At 36.2% G+C, this 19,092-nt stretch overlaps 1 protein-coding gene across 2 annotated transcripts in view; it reads right to left on the reverse strand.

Moving 5' to 3' along the window:
- Positions 1-1,229: 1,229 nt before the first annotated feature.
- NAA16 (N-alpha-acetyltransferase 16, NatA auxiliary subunit) overlaps positions 1,230-19,092 on the reverse strand; it is a 26,583-nt gene continuing 8,720 nt past the window's right edge. For both annotated transcript variants that reach the window (XM_072410333.1, XM_072410339.1), the window contains 14 exons: positions 17,599-17,718; positions 16,425-16,520; positions 15,115-15,221; positions 14,364-14,436; positions 13,381-13,550; positions 12,794-12,946; positions 12,499-12,627; positions 11,315-11,528; positions 8,853-9,046; positions 7,592-7,700; positions 6,640-6,738; positions 6,413-6,556; positions 5,690-5,787; positions 1,230-4,967 (listed from right to left, as the gene is read on the reverse strand). In XM_072410333.1, coding sequence (XP_072266434.1) covers positions 4,767-4,967; positions 5,690-5,787; positions 6,413-6,556; positions 6,640-6,738; positions 7,592-7,700; positions 8,853-9,046; positions 11,315-11,528; positions 12,499-12,627; positions 12,794-12,946; positions 13,381-13,550; positions 14,364-14,436; positions 15,115-15,221; positions 16,425-16,520; positions 17,599-17,718 — 1,907 coding nt within the window. In that variant the 3' untranslated portion in view covers positions 1,230-4,766. The remainder of the gene's footprint in view (positions 4,968-5,689; positions 5,788-6,412; positions 6,557-6,639; positions 6,739-7,591; positions 7,701-8,852; positions 9,047-11,314; positions 11,529-12,498; positions 12,628-12,793; positions 12,947-13,380; positions 13,551-14,363; positions 14,437-15,114; positions 15,222-16,424; positions 16,521-17,598; positions 17,719-19,092) is intronic.

Consider the following 19,092-nt stretch of genomic DNA (forward strand, 5'->3'; position numbering starts at 1 on the left):
TATCTAGGATTCCTTGAGAATATAAGAAAATAAATGGCTGCTGTTCCAACCTCTGTCTTTGGAAAATGTAATTGGCTGGTGTGGACAACATCAACATTTCAAATAAACATTTAAATAAATGTCATAAAGTGATTCATAGAAAGCAAGATCTGTTAATGGTAATGTGTGTATTGAAGTGCTTTGGTTACAGGTTATTTTCTTTCACATGTTTACAGTTCATAGATTTCCACATTTGCACTGCCCTCACAATGATTTGGAATTATATTTTCTTATAACTCGGCTATTTTTATATAAGGAGAAAGAGGTAGTGATAAATTCATAATCTGTGTACACAATTCGCTGGGACCAAATAAAGTACACATGTCCACCCTTATTTGGCACTTTACACTATTGTTCACTGGGTTTATTCACTTGACATTACATGTCTCTGGAGCTTCAAGAACAAACTAGGAATGAATTTAAATAGATTTTTTACATACAAACAATATGTGGTGTGCTTTGTTTTGTGCCCCACCAAAGGGTAAGACAGTCTTATGCACTGCGAGAAAATATATAAACACCCAGGTTGTTTCACCCAGCATCAACATTGCCTGAGGATACGGACGAAGCCCAGGGTGGGATCTGTGCCCAGCTGAATAGGACTTCATATGATAATGCTTGTTGTGGAGACAACATTTTGAGGTTAGGATAGAGCTAGACTTCAGTAAATAACAAATTTGCTCCCTCAAGCAAACACAGGTTGCCCTGTAAAGTACATAAAACACTTTATTAGCAGTTAACAACCTGCATAATTAGGTCTTTTGTGTGGCTAACAGTGACAACAATAGCTGTAGGGCTTCCACATGGCTGGATAAACCAGAGTGCCCTACTCTTCCCTCTATATTTATTGTAGCTGCAAAAATCAGACTAAGCATATTGGTAGACTGCAAACTTTACTATTAATTCCTTTACACAGGGTAGAACAAAAACACATCTGCGCTTAGATATATAGCTCTGGTATTCTACTGGATCTGCAGCCTGTGTCATTAGCAGGCAGAGCTAGCAATGCTAGGGGGACTTACAGATGGAAAAACATGTTGATGCAAGCTATTATTATATTTTCAAATCTAGCAGACCGTTTTGTAAGGAAAATTATATTAATGAATGTTTCCACATTTCTGATTATGATCTGATCTTTTTCAAAATGATAGGATTACAAGACATTATGGTACACAAAAGAACAAAGACAATACTCTTACAAAGAATTTATTTATAAATCCATATCACATGAAATAAATAGAACCTCTTTGTAGCAATGCAAAAGGTTATAACACATGGTACAGCTGTAAAAGTATGTAACAAAGTGTGGTAAAACAGCCGTTACTTTTGTAAAGGAAAGGAAATGGTTAAAAAACTCCACACAATTCCAGTGCAATGAACAGATAAAACATGTTCTGCAATACCAGCTGATAAAAGTTTGGGATCTCAACTCTGGGAGTAACTGGAAGCTTTATGATTACCACTATAATGGGAAGTACATTTGCAAGTTATTGATCTTAGCTTGGCATCATGGACTGTACATCGGTTGTACACAGGTAAAGCAATCACCACCTTGATTTTTTTTAAATGTTCAATCTTATGGGCTACACATTGACTGAAGGTCAGGGAGAATGGCACCATGAATATTTTTTAATGATCACAAACATTTTTTATTAAAATGTCAGCGCAGGAATTGAATTTCTGGTCATTTTAATAAAAAATGATCATTTAAACAAAACCAAATGTTCATTAGGGCAATCTACCTAAATACAACTAATAGAAATACCCATAGTGAGTGGCGCCTCCCTCTGAGTAGACTTTGTCAAGTATGCAATCCTCTTGGCTGTTATATTTTCCAATGTAACCAACTGTTACAGTCATGAGAAAAAGAATGTACATCTTTTTTTTAGTTCTAAAGAGGACATAAAAATATCTGGTCCTTACTAAGTCTTAAAATGAAGCAAATACAATCTATAATGAACAACACATGACATTTATCATCATGGTATTATTTAATATGAAGTCAAATTGCAGATTCAATGGTTATGGGTACACCCTTACCACTTCTATAGGAGTTTAGAGGATAAGTAGCAGCCAAGCTGCTAATCAAATGCATTTGATTCACTGATAATCAGCAAGTGAGATTTCAATGAACCTCTATAAACTGAAGCAATGTTGTAAGAAAGAATGGGCCAAAATTCCCCCACAACAATGCGAGAGACTGATAAAGTCATACAGAAAATGACTCCATCAAGTTACTGCTGCTAAAGGTATATATAAGCTACTGAATCATGAAGTATACTTGGATGTTGACAGAAATCGTCTCTATTTTGTATTAATTTTTGTTAAATTAATAGTGGAATCCATTCGGTGTTGCTTTACATCTGGAGGTTAGCTTTAAAAAATGGTATAAACTGCTTAAAGTCCTGATACATAAAATCTTATAATGAAAATAGGATGTACTTTCTTTCCCCATGACTGGATCTTCAGAACAGGCATGTGATGAGTAGTCTTTTTATTTCAGATCTATTCTCATTCAGACAGGTCTTATTGGAAAGTCTAAAAGAAAAGTTACCAAGCCCTGGAAACACAAATGCTGAAAAACTTGATAAATATATATACTTTATGTACTATATACAATACATAAACCTATATAAACATCTTACGCAAGTTTCTATAGCTCACAAATTCAGGGATTCCACAATGCAGATTTTAACATATACTGTTTATATAGAATAGGGTAATAATGGCCAGAAGCACAGTGTAAGTAAACATCTGGTACAACACCACAATTGGTTTAAATAGTTTGAAATAATTTTCTAGCTGATCAGATCTTTACCTTACCAGAATGAATAAACCAAGGCTGGTCAACTTTTTTGTCTAGGTTTCTAGAAACACCACCCAAAAAGCAATGAAGTCATGATTACAGACTAAGACCCAGGATCTGGCCATGGTAATGGAAAAACAACAAGCACTATATTTCTGACCTGAATAGATTATGCTTTGTTTATTTAGACTGACAAGGTAAACGCTTGTGTCTGCACAAAAACACTTGGCCCGATTTACTAAAGTGAAAAAAATCAAAGCAGGAAAAAATCATTAGAGTGCACCCGAATCTCAATATCTCATGTGTGCCAATTGTCTGTGTACAAAGTGATCACAAACCATAAACCTATCAAGAGGTTTGCACACTGATGTTCAATACATACCATGCAGTCCTAGTCAATTGTGAGCACTGAACATCCAAATAATGCAGAATATGTTAACTCTGTTCCTATATGGAATACTTTGGAATGTGCATACACCAGTTTAAATAGTATTTCAAAAAACCCTGTACACTATGGTGTCATAGAAAAGAAGACAAAGTATATACAGGTATTTACTTTGTACAGTATGTACAAGAAAGGTGTTCTAGACAAGTTCTTACAAGCATACAAGTGGACAAATACAACCTAAGTCCATACCAAACACACTTGTTAATAAATTCCATGTATATACATTGTAGAGTTTGTATGCACTCATAATAAATTCTGTGAGCATAAAATGAGCTTGTTTGTGCATGATCAATATGACCCAGTAAGTGCATATACTTAATAAATCAGGCCCAAAGTGTCTAAATAGAAAGTAAATCTTTAAATAAAAAAGAACTATTGTAGGTTATATTGCATTTATTAGGAGGCCTGATCTTACACCCCTTGTGTGCGGTGATCTATTCATGGTGCTTTTAAGGTTACACAAATATTTTTCATACTGGCTGTCCTGATCAAAGAGGTGTACATGCATCTCTACATATAACAATTGCTTCAGGATTTCAGATATCTTCATCACAAAAGTAACAAATTATTACAGGTTATAGGGGTGGTTTGAGACGTTTAGCACCCTGGTCTAGACTGGGTGGTTGAGTTACACAGTGGCAATTATAATTCAGGTGTTATAATTCACATTATAATTTCAGCTTCCTACTACATCCAGGCATTAACAAATGTGGTTTGTGCAAATTACAGCACTTGTATATCATCTTCACTGCAGAAGGCCTCAACGTTCTTTTGCTTTTAACCTATATTTTTGACAACAAGATTAATGAGTCTGAACAAAAAACAACAGCAGCAAACCCACAGGGACAGCTTATTTAGCTGACCAGTTTAAAAGCCAATTGAAAACTCTCCTCACAACGCACACAAGTTACAAGAAAACACAGACATTCTGTTTTGATATTACTTCCTTGATATGTTGCATTCTCTTTTTAAATTAAAAGGGATTGGTGTTTGATTTGTGTCTATGGTTGGCAAACAAGTACGCCTGCTGGGAGCACATGGCAGAGCTGCTTCCCTGAACAGGTCACTGACACTTAGCATTGTTTTATAGACAAGTCATAAAAGATACATTGTCAACTGTTGTTTTTAAAATCAATCCAAAAAATGTAAAAACTTTTCAGCTAAGAAAACTCTCTTTACTCAACTAAAACTGCTACATATGATGCAAAATATAACAGATTTGCAACATTCTAGGAAAGCATTTTATGGAGTAATCTAAGTACTCATTCAAGGAAAAAAAAGGAAAAGACTGAAAACTGTACATTTGCAAGGCATGACAGATACTGATCTATTGGCCTTTCTTTGGGAGGCTCAGCGAGGGAAAGAATGAAGGCCAAAAAGCCATGACAACAAAGCGAACCACTTTCAGATCTGCCATGCAATTCAATGCAAGTGAACCCTGAACATTTGTGACCTGAAATCTTGCTATCTGTATTACAGTTCATTGCAGAGTACATCGTGGTTGATGGCGGTGTGGTTTATCTGTCCGGAGCTACAGTCTTGCTCGTTTGCAGATAACATAAAGGCAGGTGTAAATGGGAAAAGTTTATGGCAGGCTGCCCGGTACTCTTCATATTGAGTATTACAGCTTCCAAAGCTTCCATCAAGCAGGGCTTCCAAGACCCTTGTCAGACTCTGCACAAAAACAATAGTAAAAGTAAGTAAATACTGTGCTCAGTATAGCTCTGTTAGTTTTACCTACCCAGCACCGATTTCTGGACATCTAGTGCATGACCCTGTAAAGCCATTATGCTCCAAACATTGCATTTTTTGCTCCTCCTCATACTAATTTTTGGAACATAAACAATGCTGTTAAACCATATACGATGGCACAAATTATATTTCCATGATGTTTGAAATAGAAGACTACATCATGCTTTTGTAATGGCTACAATGACACAGATCCTATGGAGCTGCTACTTCCTAAAGCAGTCAGCATTTAAATCACCTACCATATTTAAAATGAAAATCAAAACAAAAAAGTAAATACAATAACTAAATATTCTTGTTATTAAACACACTATATCTATTTTATCTGCTTGCTTTTTATGTTTGTCTATCCAACCCTTATATTAACACAACTCCGCCACTCAACATAGTCCCTGTCACTCAACATTCTGATATCATTTTCCTATTACTTATAAGATAGAGAAGCTTTAGTACAGAAGTTGTATGCTTCAGACATGTTATTTTAAACCTTGCCCGGAGGGTCCCAGATTTTCAGATATAACTGTAAAGGCAGTAAAGGGTTAGAACAAAAGACTGGCTCATGAACATACAAAATTCGCAGAAAATTTTGCATAGGTGTCAATATGAACCACAAGGGGGTTATTACTGCACTAACATGCTAACATTACCTGAACATTTCTATCAATTAAAGTGTCTTCAAGTTTTGTAGCTATAGCAATTGCCTTCTCTTGTCTGGACTTGTGAAGATAATACATCATCTTCGCTCCTGTAAAAAAGAATGATTGTAGAGTATGTGACAAAAGGAAATAAATGAAGAATAATTGGTGGCACAAGCTGCACTTTTTATAATTATCCTTTGCCTATTGTATTATTGTTTAAATAAGATAAGTATTTGAACTGTTTGGTAGACCCCAAAGCCAGAGCACTCAAGAACGAACTTTAACTAGACAATTGGCCTGCTCTTTCTGTGCCCTACCATGGGTCCGAAATCTAGCCATTACCTGCAGAAGCCAGGAAATAGAGAGGGGCTGACTAATGTTCTGTCTTCATAGTCAGGATGCTCGAGATGCTTGGGCAGGCGCAGAAGGAGCACCCAAGAGCCTCCTAGGATGAGTGACGTAGGTATCCCGAGAGGCTTCGCGCTCCCATTTATTAATTAGGGGGTGGCGCTGCCCCCCCCCCTTTTTTTTTTTTAAAAAGGGTGTCGCACTTAAAAAAAAAGCAACAACAGAATTTTTACTTTACATAAAAGGGTTGTCTACCCTTTTATGTAAAGTGAAATTTCTGAGTTTAGGTACACTTTAATTATCAGGAAAACTATCATATATGCCTATTAGGTTTTTATATATAGAAATCAACCCAGTAAAAAATTTGCAATGAGGGGATAATACCTGAAAGCAAATGCTGAATAGAGGTAGAATTGTTTCTGAGAAAATCTTCATTGAAGCTCTCCAGATCCTTGTTAGTAAAGATACTCTTCATTTCATGTAAGAGGACTTTATTCACAATTTCTGGGAGGTTGCTGTGATCTGAAACTAAAAAAAAATGAAAAGACCATCAGTTATAGGCAGACACAGAAAGTATATTCACTGCGATGGAAAAAAAAGTATGTTCTTACTTGATTTTGAGAACCGTATTAAACACTCATGTAGCCAAGGATTATTGCTATCGATGCCAAAGGCCCGTTTTACTGACTGCAACATCAAAAGGAATTTTCCTGTGAAAAAAAAAATAAACATGCTATGTTACTCAAACAGAAAAAAAAAACAAAAAAGAAAAGTGCAAAATACATTGAGGCTGATTCATCAAGCAGAATCGGACACTCGCTCGCGCATTCGTAATCGCGATCCGAAATTGTACGCCGTCACGCAATTCAGCAACTGAAAGCTCGCGGCTGGAGCCGCTCATCTCCGGCAGCTTTACACTGGCGACCTTGCATTAAAAGTCACTGTTCCCCTAAAAAATCATTCTTTCTAAAGGTACACATATTACCTTAGCCCTAAAAAAAAATGTTTGCGCTGTTGAAATGTTTAAAATATTTATGTGCGCCAAGAAAAAAGCATATTTTATAATCACTTATTTCTTTTCTGTTAGGCAAGAGTTAACCGAGTTCAACTCCTCTCCATAGGCGCCTATGAACGAGCGCATATGACTCCAGCCCGCGGTAAACCGGCTCGATATAACGGCGCGAAAGTATGCGCGACCAGCGAGCGCGGATTTCATTAATAAATTAGGCCCATTGTGTTCAATATATACTGAAAGTGCAAACGGTAGTTATGACATTCATAAGGTACAGATCTCAAATGTCCAAATAAAGTTGGGCTTAATGAATTAAACATTTTGCTTTTTTTGGATTGCTGGAATTTTCATGTGAACATTTTTCATTTACTATTTAAGTAAGCAACAGTTTCTCTTTGTACACAATCATTTCCTACTTTGCCCCCATTCTTTCCCTAAACAGGTCAAGTTGTGCACTTTCTTCCAGTGCCGCTCTCTAACCCCAACCGTTGGTTGGGACATAAAAAAAAAAAAAACTGTTCTTGAAACAAAAGAATAATAAATTTAGTTACCTTTTCTAAAGTATATTTCAAATGCCAGTAGATGTGTATGTATGTTATTCGCTGCAAGGCTTTTCAATGGTGTAAGAAACTTGATAGCTTCTTCTAAGGGATTTTCAACCTGTTTGAGACATATTAATAGTAAGGCAATTACATTACCAAAGTGATGCCCCAGAAAAAAATCCTAAACATATGAAAGAACAAAAATTTTACAAACCTAGACAAGGGCAAAAAATAAATAAATTAGGAGCTACCCCTTAATGTTAGAACTAGCCAAGTATGAAGAACAGACAAAAAGTGGTTCTACTAAGACAACAAAGGATGAAAAATCAGGTTAAAAATTGTTATGTATTCTTAATAACCATTATTACTGTAAGATTTACTAAAATATACTAATTTTACTGCTGAATTATAGTTCCCCTTCTTTCTTTTGTGATATTTGCAAAACTCCTGTACTGGAGTGTAGGTGTGTAAGGTAATTCTTCCAGGGCTTGTGTTGTTTTCAAGGGCAGAAACAGGCCAAGTTAAAAAGGGATTGTTCAATTACGTAAATCATCATCATCATTTAATGAGGGGTAACACTGACCAATGAAAAGCAGATCTTTTTCCAAGAATAACATGTAAATATAAATCCTTTACTGAACAGTAAAAAGAGCTTTTGGACCCACAAAGAATTTTGCCGCTGACCACAGATGGAAATCATGAAGTCTTCTCCTATTTCACTCTATGGGAATTATACTAGTATTGGGCTATATAAGGCCAGCTTAAAATAGATATTTGTATCTTCTGAAATGAATAGGAATCATATTAGATTACATTTTTGAAATATAAAGAACACAATTTCCAGAGGTGGATTGAATCACTTGCTGGTTTATATCAATTTGCAGAAAGTCCAGGGATTATGGTATGTTATACTGTATTATGGAGAGTAAGATCTGACCAACAATCAGGTTTGTAATGACCACATTAGAGATAGCTACATGCTGAATTTCCTAAAAAAAATGTTGTATTGTGACTTAACTTGTCAGAAAATATGCAAAATATTTTGTGGAAGACAAAGGTGTAAAATTTTGGATATATTCTGTTCTCTGCATATTACTAGTGAACTTTCCTCATCAATACAAAAGCACAGCACAGCAGAAACACACAGGATACACTACCTATGTCTACTACCTTTTAAATATACTGTATGCACATAAACATTTTCAGAACTCTGAATACCAACTCGCCATCATCCAGTTCTAAATTTTCATCTAGGGTCAGCATCACTCACCCTTTCCAGTTTTTCAGGAACAAGTTCTTCCTTAGGACCACTGGTTTCTTCCTCCTCTTCATCTCTCTTTTTTTTCTGATTTTTCTGCTGCCGTTCTCTCTCTGCATGTTTCCGCTCCTCTTCCAGTTTGGCCTTTTTTTGAGCTCTCCTCTGTTTACTTAAAACTTTTTTCAGCTCTTTGGCTGAGAGGTTTTCTGTACAAAATTAAACAAAGATTATTTCTATTTTTGTGTGAAGGACTTGTGCAGCGTAGTAAAATGTACAGCTAAACTTCATACAAACAATTACACAGCTTAATTACATACATATGTACTTTCCAGCCAAAGGAAAGCACTTAGTATTGTGAACCAAGAACCCTAGAAGACAGTACAGTCAAGGCTCTTGACCTCTGCACAGGGTACAGTGCAGTTACGTAATGCAGTCAAGATTTCAGATCCACCTTAGACTGAGACTGGACAATGAAGCGTCTGGAACTCACTGATAAGATCATCAATTTTCTTTTATCCTTCAGCTAACGAAACTTTCAGTATTAGATAGACAAAATAGTCTAAAGCTACGTACACACTTCCAATTATTATCGTCGGAAAACGAACGACGAACGTTCCTGCACGATATATATGAACGATCATATAGCACCGATACTGCACATAGAGGTAACGACACGATCGTTCGTAGATATTGTACACACAATAGATACGATCGTTTAAGCGATAGAGGAACTATGTGCACGACAGGAAAGTGAACGGACGTTCGTTCATCACGCATGCTCTGAACATGGACGATCAACGAACGACCGTACACACGAACGATGTTCAACGATCGTTGTCCAATCCGATCCGCCGGTCCGGTCGTTCGTTTCCAGCGACTTTCCTCGTTCGTCGGCGTCGTTGGTTACTTTTTTACGAACGATTTTTTGCCCAATCGTTCGTCGTTCGATTGGAACGATAAAAATTGGAAGTGTGTACGCACCTTAAAGCAGTGGTCTGATCTCTATCTTCAATCCTCTTCTCTGCTGAGGATTACAGGAAATTGATATCACAACATACTATTTACAGTATATTTGCCAGCTATGTAAATAAAAAATACATTTTTAAAATGTTGGGGGTCTTACTATATTTATTGTATATATACATAATAAAATGTAATTATAAATATATATAATGGTGTTCCTGCACAGGTGGTGGAATGCTGCTGAGATAACAATGATTCCACACATGCAGGAGCAGTCTCTCTCTGCAGCCCAACATAGAAGGCAAAATCTCAACTAAGCACATAAAGTTAGATGTTTAAAATGTAGCTGCAACTCCTTTTCAGAAAAAGTTTATAAGAACTCTTTATTAAGACACCTAGTTGTGGCAGCAAACTCTTGGGTTGCGGCATACTGGAAGAAGTCTGACCCACCTCCCATTCAATTGTGGCCGCGAACGGACAATGAAATAAATCATATGGAAGACCTGACTTCCTTGTTACAAGGAACGAGTAGGAAGTTCTTTCATACTTGGTTTTATTGTTCTCAGTTTCTTACGTCGGCAGATTATGTTTGCTACCTGGGCCCACCATGATCTATTACAACTATAACCGCACCAGAGACATAACCCGAGAGAATGAGAATAGTAGAATCCCAGATATTTGATGACCTCCCTAGAAAAGCTCCCGGTTTACTAAACTTAGATACCTCTTGTTTTTTCGCCCTCACATGATTCACCTTCAGGTACCTGGTTTTCAAATCTACCTCAAAAACCTTAGGGCACAGTAACCTTTGTCCCGTCCCCTTTTATTTTGTTTTCTCTTACGTAGAGTTCGCTTAGTTTATTGGCATTGTTACATGGAAGGGACATTGCTACGCAGGGCTACTCTGATACTTAACTAGTTTCTCCTTCAAAACAGAACTGCTCAGGACCAATAGCTCCGGGAAAGTAATGATAATGGGAATGGCTGGATTATGCTGAACTTTCTCCAGCCCAGAAATAAAATGGAATCTATGTAACTTGCTGCCACTTCCAAAACAGAATGGTATACAACATACTGAATGCTCCTCTACAGGCTGTCTGGATGTCAGCCAAATGTCATGTGAGAAATGACATCTCAAATGTGAGAAATTGATTAGAGGGACAATGTAAATCCAGGACATCTTATTTGCTATCTTTTGGCTTCTTAAACCTGTTTAAAAATGGTAAACAAAATCCTCTTATTCTTGCAGTAATCTTTTCAGGTAATACCTTTCTAAATGTTTGTGCTCTCTTCCTCTGCTGGTATTAGTTACAATGTTCTTAGCTGTATCTAAGAGCCCCAGAAGCTTTTCATTCTGTTATGAAGTAGTAAAACATGTACTACACCACCAGCAGCTCACCTACTTTGTATTTTGTTAAAAGGGTAATGGGTCTGCAAAATGAGTTCATAAATCCAAGACAATCTGCAACTTTATAACCAGTCAATCCAGTACAGAAGGTGAAGCAGCTTACCAGAATTGACTTCCTGTTCTTTGCTCTCATTCATTAAAGGGTTTTCATGCAGCTTTAGATAGATTCTTATGGCAGTCTGAGCAGCTTTAAAATAAAAGACATGCTGCCGCAGTACATCCTCCAGGCGCAGAAGATCTACATAGGCTCGCAGGGTCATCTTCCTCATACAGTATGTGTGGAAGTCAAACTGATCGTCAGTAATCTCAAAGAAATGCTGAAAAACAAATGCGTTGAGTAAAGACCTACAAATACAATAAACATACATTAAACTTATTATCCATTTTGTGAAAACAGAAGTGCCCAATTCAGACCCCACCATGGTAAATTTATACAGATGTATCCTTTTCTAGTACGTGTATGTCACGTTTCATTATACAAGCATCACTGTGCCTAACTTTGGAAAACATGAGCAACATATACTGCCAATTTAAACCCCATGTCAATGCCTTATGTGTACTAAAAATCAAATAATATATTGATATAAGATAATATTGAATTCTTCAGATTGGTTGCTGCTTTAGTTTTCTTTGTCATGCCTTTGCACTTGACTTTCACCTGGTGATCCTGCCAGCAATACAATTTCTGGTTTAGGATAGTAATGTTAACTTGTTGTACTGCATCTGTGGGATACCCATGCAGTTACTCCAAGCATCTGATCAAGACTACAGACATAACTTTCACCTCTTCTCCACAACATATGTTGGTAGGTGTTCTATAGTCCACAGATTTGAATTTCAGTGCAGGAAAATGCAGAGGAAATTCGCAGTATGCTCATTGGATTTAATGGCTAAAGTAACAGGTGTTTGACAAAACACAGAACAACCTCTCACACTGCATGTATGTTTTTGTTTCTGAGGGTAACAGAGCTGTAACTATGTCGAGATTCCACAGAATTATGTGTCACTAAAAGTCGATAAGATTAACTTCTGTTCTATCCCTTGAATCGCTAAGAAAAAGACTGAAAAAGTACTGAGCCAAATAATGATCCTTACTCATTACATAATTTCCACCTTAATCTTTGGATCTTCAACTTCTATTACATAAAGGACTTTCAGTTGCTCTATCAAAATCCACATAAAGTGGTTTTAAGCAATTTACACACATTCTGAAAATGCCTTGTAACATAACTACACAGTAGTAAAAATTCTGCATAGACATTTAAAGCAATCATAATTTGCACATACCCTTTCTATTTCATGGCATTTCTTTAATGCTTCACCATATTTTCCCATTCTCTGGTAGGCTTTGGCACATTCCGTCTGGAACCACATGCACTGCATTTCGTTTAGATTCTCGATGGCAGGCGTTGCCTCCTGAAACAAAGGGTGTTACTGTTACAAAAAGCATTTATTTAGTGATAAGCCATGGTCAGCTACTTACCTACTCTTGTAACACATAGCAAGGATGACCTAGGTAATGAAAAGCAATCTGGCATAATAGATGTAATTTTTTTTCACTGTATTTCTAAAAAAAGTTTACCCTTGTAAACTTTGAACACATCTCTTCTGCTTCCTGGATCATATTGGATCGAAGCATGTATTTTGCACACTTCGAGTTAATGAACCGGTCTGCAGTGTCCAATGACTGAGCTTCATCCATCCACTTGGGGGCTTCTTTGAGGTTTCCTATATGCTGAGGTTACAAAAGAGAAAAGGCATTAGTTAAAAGTAGAAACAAATTTTACCAATAAAGCATAATTGTTAGTTAATATTAGCTGCAGCACAAATACATTTTTTCAGAAACTTTGCATTAATTCCAGTTTAGACAATGTACACCACAGCAAGCAAATTATTAGTTACTAACAAGAACAGATTCAGTATTTCATCACGCCCTCAGCTGAATTTTATATAAGTTATAAACCACTCAGATACACAAAATAACCTTCTACAATGTATACTCTGTAAAAGACAGAAAAGGCTAAAATATTTTTAGACATAAATAATTGCATATAACATCAGCTCCTCCCTATTCCTTTTCATGGGAAAGTTGTTATAATAACCTTTCATTGTTTAATGCTGATGAATCAAATCAAAATGTTTGGTGTTAAACTTTTTTACCTATTTTACCTTATAAATCTTGGCTTTCAAATAGAATAACTCTATTAACGTTGGAGTGCTTGTAATGGCGGAGTTGATATAGTCTAAAGCAACAGACCACTGACCCAGCCTATCAAAGTGCTGTGCTAGGAAATATTGAACCCAGAGAAGTGTTGTTGGTGGCTCTCGCTCATCGTTATCTGCAAATATAAAAACAGTAATAAGCATATTCTGTTTTGTAACAAATTGAATACTGCCTTCAGGTAGGGCAGTGATTTGGATTCAGTATTCACATTTATTAAGCAGTATGTTGCTAAAGTATTACTTGAACATACGAAAGCCCACAGCAGCCAATCTGCATTCAGCTGTAATTTCTGCATTCCATGCATGTCCAAAGTGAATGAAACAAGGATTCAATTTGGGGTCCAAGGACAGCAAAAAGGGTTTCTATACATCTATGTGAGAATTCCCCTACTTTTTCTGTGAAAAAAGATTCACCAGAACTTATTCTTTTTGACAACCAAGCACACAAGAAAGATATTATTATTATTATTATTATTTTTTTTTTTTTATAAATGGCATATATGTGAGTCAACTCATCTCCAAAGCAAGTCAGACAAACATGCCTGAACCAGATGATAAAAAGCAGTTTACAATACAATGACAAACATTTAACCTTCAAATACATACAGGGACCTACTAGCCTAAGGCTTTTATATTCTTCATGCATGCATAAGTACGTGCACCAGGCCTTTCCACTGCTTAATATCATTTTGTCATTGCTAAAACCAACCAATAACCCATATAAATATTTTAAACCAATATCTCTAATAATATCAACTACAGCTTCCTTGCTATGTACCACAATTAGCCAAACATAAATAACTGCTGTCCTGCCAGTTATTCTTAAACTATGGATCATTGCGTGCAATCCCAGATAAAGAAATGGTAAATAATTTAGGATCAAAACTGTATAGGTTTTAGGATAACAAAAATTTAAGATGAAAACATACCATCTGTACTGAACAAGCCACAGGCCTTTAATGAATTTTCGTAACCAATAACAAGTTCCTCTATTATGGAAGCCTGTAAATTAAACACATTATAAATGTAATTATCATTTTTACATAATTTTGCATCTTTCCATAACAAGGAATGTCTACAGAATTTTCCACCCTCGTTATGAATGGTCACTTGCGACCACCCATATGGGACACATTGGAAATTGGAATTGTGAAAGTAGAAAACAGGCTGGTTGCCAATGATTGAGTCTCCCTTATGAAGTGACTGGAGATTTTAGCTACATGGTGAAATGACTTGCATGTCCACAGACAGTCTGAAACATCATAGTGTACAGTTCTATTGGCTTAATCCAGAAATAAATCAAAATAAAATATTTAGGTCAATCATCACCTTTTAACCTCGGATTTGGCCAGTACTAGGTGTGCTTGGCTGCTTACCTACATAAACAGCAACAAAAGCAATCCAAGTATGCTTAGTAATTAAATAATGTATTTAAAAATATCTTTTAGTATTCATATCATTCTGAACTATTAGAAGGTTTTACCTGGGGAAAAAAACATTAAATCCTACAGAGATGTATTCTTTATGCATCCAGAAGACAGCCAACCTTCCACAAAAGAAATGCTGAAAACAAACAGCACAGCTAATGGGTGGTAGACCAAGAACACTTCAGGCGCACATTAATTATGGCAAGGTATAAAATGTTACATGCCAATACAGTGCCAATCAAAAGTACTTTACCTTTTCTGAAGAACTGTATAGCTTTTTTAATGTTGTAAACAATGGTGGGCAGCCTTTGCTGAAGTTTATTCGTAAGAACTTATCCACTCTGTCTCTAAATTTGTTGCCTACAAATATATAAAAAATAGTTATTCAAACTTTAAATATAACCCCATGTAAGTTATAGGAAGTGCATTACTAAAGTTTTTTTTTTTTTTTAACAGAGGAGTGTTAGAAGCTCTATAAGCTTTACGCGGCTCTCAAGGGCCCCAATACCTAAAGTTAAACAAATACCACTATATACTGAAGGACAGCATCAAATATGTACGTAGCCATATTGGGTATAAACACCAAATACCCTGCCAACAAATTTTAGTTAGGATAAACCAGCACAAGTCTGTAAACCAACAGAAAAAAAAACATAGCTCTGCTTTTTTCTGCTAATTTACAGCACACAGTGTAATTTTTTTTTTAATTTACTTCAATCAAGATTGTGAAGACACTTGTAAACCATCGACACATCTAGTGATGCCTATTAAAGGTGGGACTGCTGCTCTTTTTGGAAAATGTCTCCTCACTTCCTAATAGATCACTGAGACAGGACAGTAAGTAAAAATCCCCTAAGTGCAGAAACAGACAGCAATTTACCTGATCAAAAATCTAACACCTCCACGCTTTATCCATACCTGTATGAACTATACCTATATTAACCCTTAGCACACTGCAGAAATAATTCAGTTAATGCCATGGTGTTCAACACCACTGAACTAGTGGTGGTTGGCAGCAGCTTTGTTCACACTATTGAAGAATGTAAATTTAGAGGAAATCTAAAAGCTGTAAGAAAACAGACTGTGATCTGTTCACAAATGTACAGAACACTATATTTTTGTAGTGTGCAGTTATGTACTATGCAGAATATAGGTATACATATATACATCATCTGCAGTTAGTGTAGACTCTTTACCAGTGTGAACAAATTTTGTGAGTTGAAGTGCTAATCATTACTAAAGGAACCCAATGCAGCTTGGCAACGGATGTGTGTTGCAGCATACCACAACACACAGTATTCCCCTATTATGTGTTGTGGTACACATGATCCGTTTTGGTGTATCAGACAGCCATTTCAAACAGGCGTTAATGAGCAATGTAATGTATCTTCTACAGAATTACTTAGGTAACCCAATTAAAATAATTAGACACTAGTGGACACTATTAAAACAATTAGGAGAATAACAGGTGATGGACCTGGATGCTGGCTGCTGAATATGGCTTATAAGCTGGGGAAGTTTTTTTTACCCATTTATTTATAGTGACAAGACCTAATACTTTACCTGTAATAAAATTTAAAGTAAGTCTTCTTGGTGAAAGTGCTCGTGGGTGCCTCTTGCCGATGTCATCATATATTTTAAGCCGTTCTTCAACAGTGGCTACAATTTTAAAAAATACATAAAGCTATAAATGATCCAACACAAAAAAAGAAGAACTGTAAACAGGTTTGTTGTGTTCTCAGATTAAAATAACTCACCCCCCCCCCCTTCATAGAACAGAACCAGATGCAGTGTGTATAGTGCTTCTTCATTCACCTGTCACCTGGAAGCATTTATGAAAGATTATTTCCAGCGACAAAAAATCCTTTGTGTATACATAGCCCTAAATGATCAGCCTAAAGCACCCTCCCCAACTCAGTGTTGTCCCCAGCCCTCTTTAGCCGGGTGTACCTCCCGACACTTTTTACTAACCACCTGGCTGTTTTTGGGTGGTTACTGAAGTTGGGTCACAATACAGGGGTGGCCACCAGCCTACAGCTTCTTCCCAGAACACTGTCAACTGTTTGCTCAGTGCAAAGATTTTCATAATTTCAATGTACAAGTATAACTGTTGCTCACGGGCTCGATTCTTCTCTTTCCTTTACATGGACGGACCATGCCAAAAATGACAACTGTGGAGATAGAAATCTGAAATGTACTTTTCATAATGTGCAGCTTGCAGGCTGGCATACTTATTTTGGGTTCACCAACTAATGTGTCATTGACCAAGAACAAGCATGCTGCCAATGAAGCCTGAACTTCCAGTCTGCCTGTCAATGACTTTTAAAGTCATGATAAGGAAAATGACCAACAGATATTAGGACAAGGGAGGTCAATCAGCACAAGTGGATATTTTTTTTTTCATAAGCAGCTGAGCATACTCAGCGTTTATTTAAATGAAGATAGAAGTCAGGCAGGTAAGTATGTTTTATTGCTGAAAGTACATTGCCTGTGCCTTTCTGCAATAAAGACCTGTCCTCTCAAAAATTTCAAAGCCAAACTTTAGTTTTGCTTTATTATAGGTGGAACTCTCTTTAAATATACCACTTATATGTTGTTTAACAACTTTCATAATGACTGTTATCTAACATTCCATGAACTTGAGCTTCAATTTATTTTAATGCACTGTGTATGAAGATGAAAGTATATGAATATATTAAGTACAAATCATAATAACAACTAGAACAATATGATTTACCAGGTAATAATGCTTTCTCCAGATTTTCATAGTATTTCCAGTTTTCAGGATTGCGGTTAATAAGTTCTCTATATACTTCAGCTGCTTCTTTTAATCTTCCTAGGTTTAACAACACTTCACCTTTCAAAAAAAGAAAAAAAAAATTATAAACCAACTGATATATTCATCATGAAATAACAAGTACTTAAAAAAATGTAATTTGGAAAAATTTACCACATTGATTTATCGTTTTTCTTTGAGTCATAAAATGTGTCAATGACCTGAAAAATGCATGCTGCTAATCAAGTCTGAACTCCCAGCCTGCCTGTCAATGAATTAAGAAGCCATGATAAGGATAATGGCCAACAGATATTAGAAAAAGGGAAGTCAATATGTATTACTTTTATCAAATACCTAGTGTTGTTTATCCTTTAAAAATGCCTCATTCAATAAAACCTTTTCTACATACATCTTATCTTAATAGCTTCAGAATTTTTTAATTTATTTATTTTTTAATTACCAGTGATAATTTCAGATAGTGGAAGACAATACATAGACTGTCATTCTGAAAGTGCTAGTTGCCTCAATGCAATAGAGCCCAAAAACAAGCATGCAAAAGTAAGAGCCCCTATTTTGTATTTGTGTCGAGATGGTGGCTAAGAAAGTAATGAACTCTTTTGATCAAAATTAAAGTCTGAAAAGTGATCAGTGGCAGCATTATAACTTCTTACAGTTTCAGTAAAGATCTAATGGTACATTAAAATGAGAAACCACTGTTCCAATCCTATTACAAGTCTCAAATTACTCAACCATATGAACCATATTACCTTCTCAAGCTTTGTATCTATTCTATTCAATTTAGTAATAAAGGAATAAGGCTGATTGGGTCCTTTTAGATTGGGTCCTTAAATACACAACAATTTAGGCAAAAGAACAGTGGTCAACTACAACGCATGGGGATAGATAGCTCAGGGGGCAAATCCAATGCCCATAAAGTGCAAAATGTAGCTAAACGGTGAACAAACCACTCCTATTCCGGACTAGCTATTTTACTGCAGCCCCAGCATTTACCAATAAATCTCTGCCCATAGCCTAGATTAAGCTGTCATTAGGAAATCACATTGGACCAGGGTTTAGACACACATCACAGAACAGTAAAAAAAAAATGGTCTGAAAGTGTTAAACATTAATTGTTTAATACAAGAAAATATTTCACCTAAAAAAAAACGTTTTGTAAAAAATGGGGCCAGTACAATATCAAATTCATTAGATGACTTACTAGTGGTGAATCCCTGAATTTTAACTGGGTAAAGGCCCAACTTGCGTTTCATACATAAACTGGGTACAAGAAGGCCCCGATGTATCATACACCATATCAGCTACTGTTAAGCTTGTGAAGAATCAGGTGGCTTTGTATTCTGAATAAATATCCTAATTACCTATGTGTGCTAGTAGCCATCAAAGAATTATAAAGAGGTGGAATTACTAGGGATCCTGGCAAGCAGCTCTTTTGCA

Source organism: Pyxicephalus adspersus, chromosome 1 (assembly GCF_032062135.1).
Source record: "Pyxicephalus adspersus chromosome 1, UCB_Pads_2.0, whole genome shotgun sequence".
Taxonomy (NCBI): domain Eukaryota; kingdom Metazoa; phylum Chordata; class Amphibia; order Anura; family Pyxicephalidae; genus Pyxicephalus; species Pyxicephalus adspersus.